This window comes from Trichosurus vulpecula, chromosome 9, assembly GCF_011100635.1.
Source record: "Trichosurus vulpecula isolate mTriVul1 chromosome 9, mTriVul1.pri, whole genome shotgun sequence".
In the NCBI taxonomy this organism is placed as follows: Eukaryota; Metazoa; Chordata; class Mammalia; order Diprotodontia; family Phalangeridae; genus Trichosurus; species Trichosurus vulpecula.
The window spans coordinates 83,971,726-83,977,725 of record NC_050581.1 but is presented as its reverse complement, the minus strand read 5'-3'; the positions used below and the strand labels follow the sequence as shown (position 1 = coordinate 83,977,725).

The 6,000-nt window shown below is 38.6% G+C and overlaps 1 protein-coding gene across 1 annotated transcript in view; it reads left to right on the top strand.

The window, feature by feature from the left end:
- Positions 1-3,265: 3,265 nt before the first annotated feature.
- GLIS3 (GLIS family zinc finger 3) overlaps positions 3,266-6,000 on the top strand; it is a 164,655-nt gene continuing 161,920 nt past the window's right edge. Inside the window, exons 1-2 of the mRNA XM_036739589.1 lie at positions 3,266-3,277; positions 3,409-3,570. Coding sequence (XP_036595484.1) covers positions 3,266-3,277; positions 3,409-3,570 — 174 coding nt within the window. The remainder of the gene's footprint in view (positions 3,278-3,408; positions 3,571-6,000) is intronic.

Here is a 6,000-nt window from a genome sequence, read left to right as displayed (position 1 = left end):
AAACCTGGGGGAATTGCCCCTTTTATTTTTCTTCCCTTAGGTCCTACTGCCAAAAGCCACACAGCCTTGTATTTCTTTCACTATGTTGTAAAAGTCCTTGGCTTCATCAGCAATCATCTTCCGTTCAGGCTAAATTTGTTCTTTCTTATGTGAAGTAGAAATCAGGAAAACACCAAAATTATTTTAAGCAAAATATCAAAATCGAAATAAACCAACATATGTCTATGAAACAAGTATAACTCCCAATCAAAAATAAATACAACTTTCATAAATTCCTTTAAATATTTCAGCATGTGGAATCCAGGCATTTAAATAGATGGTGGGTTGGCTTATTGGATCACCCTGCCTAGGTGCACTGCCTTTTCTTTAGAGATCAAGATCCTAATTAAGAAGGCTTGATCATTTGAAAATAGCCTATTCATGAACACATTCTACACTAGCCATTGCCATAAGGAAAGAAAAACCATAAATGACATTATGCCTTGCAATATGAATTATGCCTGCTAACCTTTAGGGGGAATCATTTTGGATCTCAAGACTTGAATCTTCTCCATGGCTTTGAATCTTTGAAGATAATAAATTTCAAGAGCTATTTCAATTGTATAGGTCATTTTATATTTGTGGATGGTCCTTGAGTGTGAAAACTATATACTCAAATGTGCTTTGAATGTTTAAGATCTGACTGCAGCCATTCTATCCCATCTCTAATCCATTTTTCAACTGTTCACCAAGTAATTTTCCCAGTCCATCAATAGGGTTGTGCACATGACTTCAATAGTTCCCTGATGATATCACTATGATTAAATTTAAACTAGTGAACCTGAACTCAAGGTTCTCTAGAATCTGGCTCTACTTGCCTTTCCGTGCTTATTTGTCTTTTTGTCTCTGTATACTCTTTATATTCTTTGTCCCCCATTTCCTCATGACTTCTCCCATCCCTGTGGTTTTGTCTATACTGTTCTCCACCCCTAGAATAAATCACCCTTTTCTTGCCCTTCATCAAGTCCCTCACTCCTTTCCAGACCCACTTCCATGAAGTGTTCCCCTTTTACAAAACAATCTCTCCTTCCAATTGCTTAAAGTACTTTATACTTACCTTACTTTCCTTTGTAGCAGAGTTAATTATGTATTTGCCCTTCCTCCATTTAGATGGAGAGAGAGGGTTTGGGGTAGGAGGGCAAAAAGCATCTATATGTTGTCTACTCTGTGCCAGGCACTGTCCTGAGTGTATTACAAATAAACAACCCTGTGAGGTAGAGGCTGTAATCATCCTTATTTTACAGCTGAGGAAACAGAGACAAAGATTAAGTGACTTGATCAGGGTCACATGGCTCGTAAGTATCTGAGGCCAGCTTTGAACTTAGGTCTTCATAACTCCAGGCTGAGCACTCTATTCACTAGGCCACCTGGAGAATAGGTTTTACATTATTTCATCCTGTGCTTTGTAGATGTATAATACACGTTTGTTATATTGAACTGTATGGTGTAGTGGATAGAATAGTAAATGTGGATTAAAGGTCCTTAGAACCCCAGTTCTGCAGCTTATTACATGTGTGTGACCTTGGGTAAGTGACTTCATCACCCCAGCTTCCTTCCGTCTCTTCATCTGTTAAATGAGGGAATAGTAATAGATAATTTCTAAAGTCCCTTTTAGCTCCAAATCTTATGATCTGATGGATTAAAATTGCTAGAATAGCTTGAATTTTTAAGAAATTAAATCCAGTAAATATTTGTGACATTCTGCTATTGATACATGATTGAAGAAGTTTTCTGACACTTTCAAGGTTTCATTTTTACCCCTGATCTTCTGTAATATTTTTTAATCGGTTTGACAGCAGAGCTTACAAACAAATGAATTACCTATTTTGAAAATGTCTTAGCCATAAAGAGGTTTTCTATTGCCCAGGTCATCTTATTAGGTGTGGCTTGTCCTCAAATATCTTCTTTCAACTTCTTGTAACATGGTCATATATTGCTTTCATATTAAGGATTTTTTAAAGACACAGGGAAATGATATGGCTATGAAGCATCAGTAGGCATACACACTGCCTTTAATGATGGCTCCTCAGGCTTCTGAATTCTTCATTATGCTAATTTGTTACTATGACTTTTGTTAGTTTACCAGTTCCCAGAAAGTTTCTTCCCTCCTGGTTCTTCTAATTTAGACCAATTTGGGAATGGAAAAGTGTGTTAATTTTTCAATAAATCTTTAAGACACGCATCACTGTATTTTTACAAACTTGTCCAGATGGCTCACAGCTAATTTTCTCTGACATAAGTAATCACAAAAATCTAACCCAAATCTGGTACATAAAGTGACATGTATAGTTGGTGGAGAAATGCAGTTTCTATAACATCTGAATGTTTTCAAAACTAACGCTTGCTTGCTGGCTGATTTTTTTTTAATCTGCCATTCCTCAGGCCATTTTCCTTTCTTCCTCAATGAATTTAGTTCCTGGTTCATAGATATCTTCTTCACCCTAAATCCTGCTTTCACAGAGTCATCCTCAATTCCTCACTCTCATTCACCCTATATATCCACCCAGTTGCCAATTCTTATAATTTATATCTTCACAACATTGGTCAAACAGTTTCTCCTATCTCCACTCACGCAGCCATTCCCTTAGGGCATTCAGTCAGTCAACAAGCATTTATTAGGCACCCAGATTAAAGCTTTCATCATATCTCACCTGGACTTTTGCAAAGGCTTCCTAATCAGTGTCCCTTCCTTAAACCTCTTTGCACTTCAAGATATCCTCCTAGTGAAATGATTTTCTTAAAGTTCAAGTTTGACTCTTTACATATTCTACTCCATAAGCTCCTGATTCCCTCCAGAACCAAAGAGTTAAATTCTTTGGCATTAAAAGCTCTTCATAATCTGGCTTCCTTCTGCCCCTCCATTTTTATACTTTACTGTTCTTTACATACTCTATGATCCATCCATACTAGCTAAGGTGCTGTTCCTTGGACAGGACACTCTATCTTCCATATACTTGTCTTTTCAATGGCTATACCTGAAATGTTTTACTTCTTCACCCTGACCTCAGAAATCCATGACTTCCTTCAAGGCTCTGCTCAAGCACCATCTTTGATGGGAAATCTTTCCAAGTGCCCCCAGCTGCTAGCACCTTTCCTCCCAAGGTTGCTCTCTGTCTACTATATATGTTATCTTGTACCTACCTATTTACATGCATGCTTTTCTCCCATAAGAATCAGGCCAGGAAGTACTTTCATCTTTCTTTTTATCTTGCAAACTTAACACAATATGAGCCACAGAGTGAGTGCATAATAAACATTTGTTGGATAATTGATCAATCAATAAAGATAAAAATTTAAGATTTCTCTGACATGACTTAAAAATTCAAGGCCCTCTCAACAATTAAAAAAATAAATGTTTTCTTTTTATAGTTTGAGGGCTGCAAGAAGGCCTTTTCAAGGCTAGAAAATCTCAAGATTCACCTGAGGAGCCACACAGGAGAGAAACCATACCTGTGCCAGCATCCAGGATGTCAGAAAGCCTTCAGTAATTCCAGTGACCGAGCCAAGCACCAGAGAACCCATCTGGACACTGTAAGAATGGACAGAGTTTTTTCCAATTTAAGCTTTAATTCCCAGTGTTAAGCAACTCTAACATGGCAGCTAGAAAGACTGGGGATAAGGTGGAGGTAAATTCACTTTATGGCCTGCATATTGATTACCTAAGACATTGCCCAGGGCAGCAGTGCCAATAGAAAAGTGGCTAGAAGGTGCCACAATCACATATTCTCACCCTTTCTTTCATACAGATTCAACTAAAACCTTAAAACTGACTGGTAGGAAAGCCTATTGAATCAGTTCTCTGGGAATAGAAAGGGAATTTGGATGGGTATCACATAGTAATTTAAATGTACAAACTAGCTGATAGAAATTGTCATCATCTATGCACAAAGATATCTATACACATATACATATGTATCATTATGTGTGTTAAATGTGATAATTATTGAAATGTTTAGTCATTTTTCAGTCATGTCTGACTTTCAGCGATGCCATTTAGAGTTTTCTTGGCAAAGACATTGCAGTGGTATGCCCTTTCCTTTTACAGTTCACTTTAGAAATGAGGAAACTGAGGTAAAACAAGGTTAAGTGACTTGCCCGGGGTCACAGAAATAGTGTCTGAGGCCAGATTTGAACTTATGAAGATGAGTCTTCCCGAGCCCAGGCCCGGCACTCTATCAACTGTGCGGCCTAGCTGCCCTAATTACAGAAACATAATAGCTTAAATATTACCTCCAAAATATTCCGATTGTGTGACCCTGGGCAATGTCACTTGATCTCTGGGTCTGGCAGGCTCTAGGTGGCAGAGAAGATACTAACGGACATTGGCAGAGGGAACTTCTTCACCTCGGCCTCCTGGCTCTGCACTTTCACCAGCTATCTCTGACACCTGGAATTCAGTTCTTCCTCCTCTTGACCTCCTGGCTACCTCTGAGCCTCAGCTAAAATCCCATCTTCTTCAGGAAGTCTTTCCTGGTCCCCTTTAATGCCAGCACCTTTTCTCCAAGATTATCTTCAATGTATCCTGAATATATTTTGTTTGTTCATAGCTGTTTGCATATTGTCTCCCTCATCAGACTGTGAGGTCCTTGAGAGCAGGACCTGTTTTTGCCTTTCTTTGGTGTTTACCATAGAGGCTGGCATAGTGTAAGTTAATAATTAATAAATACCTATTGACTTCACTTGAGTTGGGAATTCCCCATACTAATGAAGTCACAGGTCAAGACCCTATCCCTATGCCTTACCCTTTAGACTTTTGTTATATTTTATTTTTTTGAATTAAGAACTAGCTTAAGGCTCCCTGAAGCTTTTCTCATTTTCTGCAGGTGTGAATTGAGTGTGCAAGTATCTTTTCAAAACTCACTATCCTTTGGCTTTAGACTTTGTCATCGTTTCTGTCCTTAAATTGGTGCGTGCAAAGGATCAATATGATAGACAATGACAATGATGACAGCTAGCATTTATATAGTGATTTAAGGTTTACAAAGCTCTTTGAAAATATTTCATCCTCACAATAAGATTGTTGGGATAGAATAGGGGCTCTTAGAATCCTCATTTTTACAGATGAGGGAACTGAGGCAAAGCTTAAGTGGCTCTGACATAATAAGAGTTAGCATTTATATAGCACCTTAAGGTTCACACATCTCATTTGATCCTCAACAGCTCTATGAAGTAGGTGCTGTTCTTCCCCACTTTACAGAGGAGCAAACTAAAGCAATCAGAGATTAGGTGATTTTTCTTGGGTTACACAGCTAAGACTAGGTTTGAGACCAGATTTGAACTCAAGTCTTTCTGACTCCAGGCCTAGTGCATGTGTCACCTGGCTGCATTAGTACTTCAAGTATTCATGGTTTCATTTATGTGGGTGATACACATCAAAACCCCTCTGTGCCTTCATAGATGGTTTCTGTGAGTTTATATGGCTGAAAAATTTAACCCCCTGATCACTTGAGAGCCAACTTTTTGGGGATGAGCATCTCTCAATTTAGCCAAGCTGGACCTCACACAAAAGTTCTTAATGTCCAAATGCCATCTAGGTCAGTACCTAGAGTCTTTCCAGTTTAGTAAGGCTTTTAGTTTTGTTTTCCACCTGCATGGACTTGTAGAACCCAAGGTTCCATCTCCACCACTATGAAGCAGTAAAGTTGGCGAGAATAGGAGAATAGGAGTAGGAGAATAATATGATAGCAGCATAAAGAGGGAACAGCTAGATGATGCAATGGTTAGAGTGCTGGGCCTGGAGTTAGGAAGACTCATCTTCCTGAGTTCAAATCCATCTTCAGACATTTACTAGCTGTGTGACCCTGGGCAAATCTTTTCACCCTGTTTGCTTCAGTTTTATTATCTGTAAAATGAACTGGGAAAGAAGTGGTAAACCATTCCAATATTTTTGCCAAGAAAACACCAAGTAGGGTCACGAACAGTGAGACATGACCGAAATGACTAAGCAAAAAACCAAAAAAC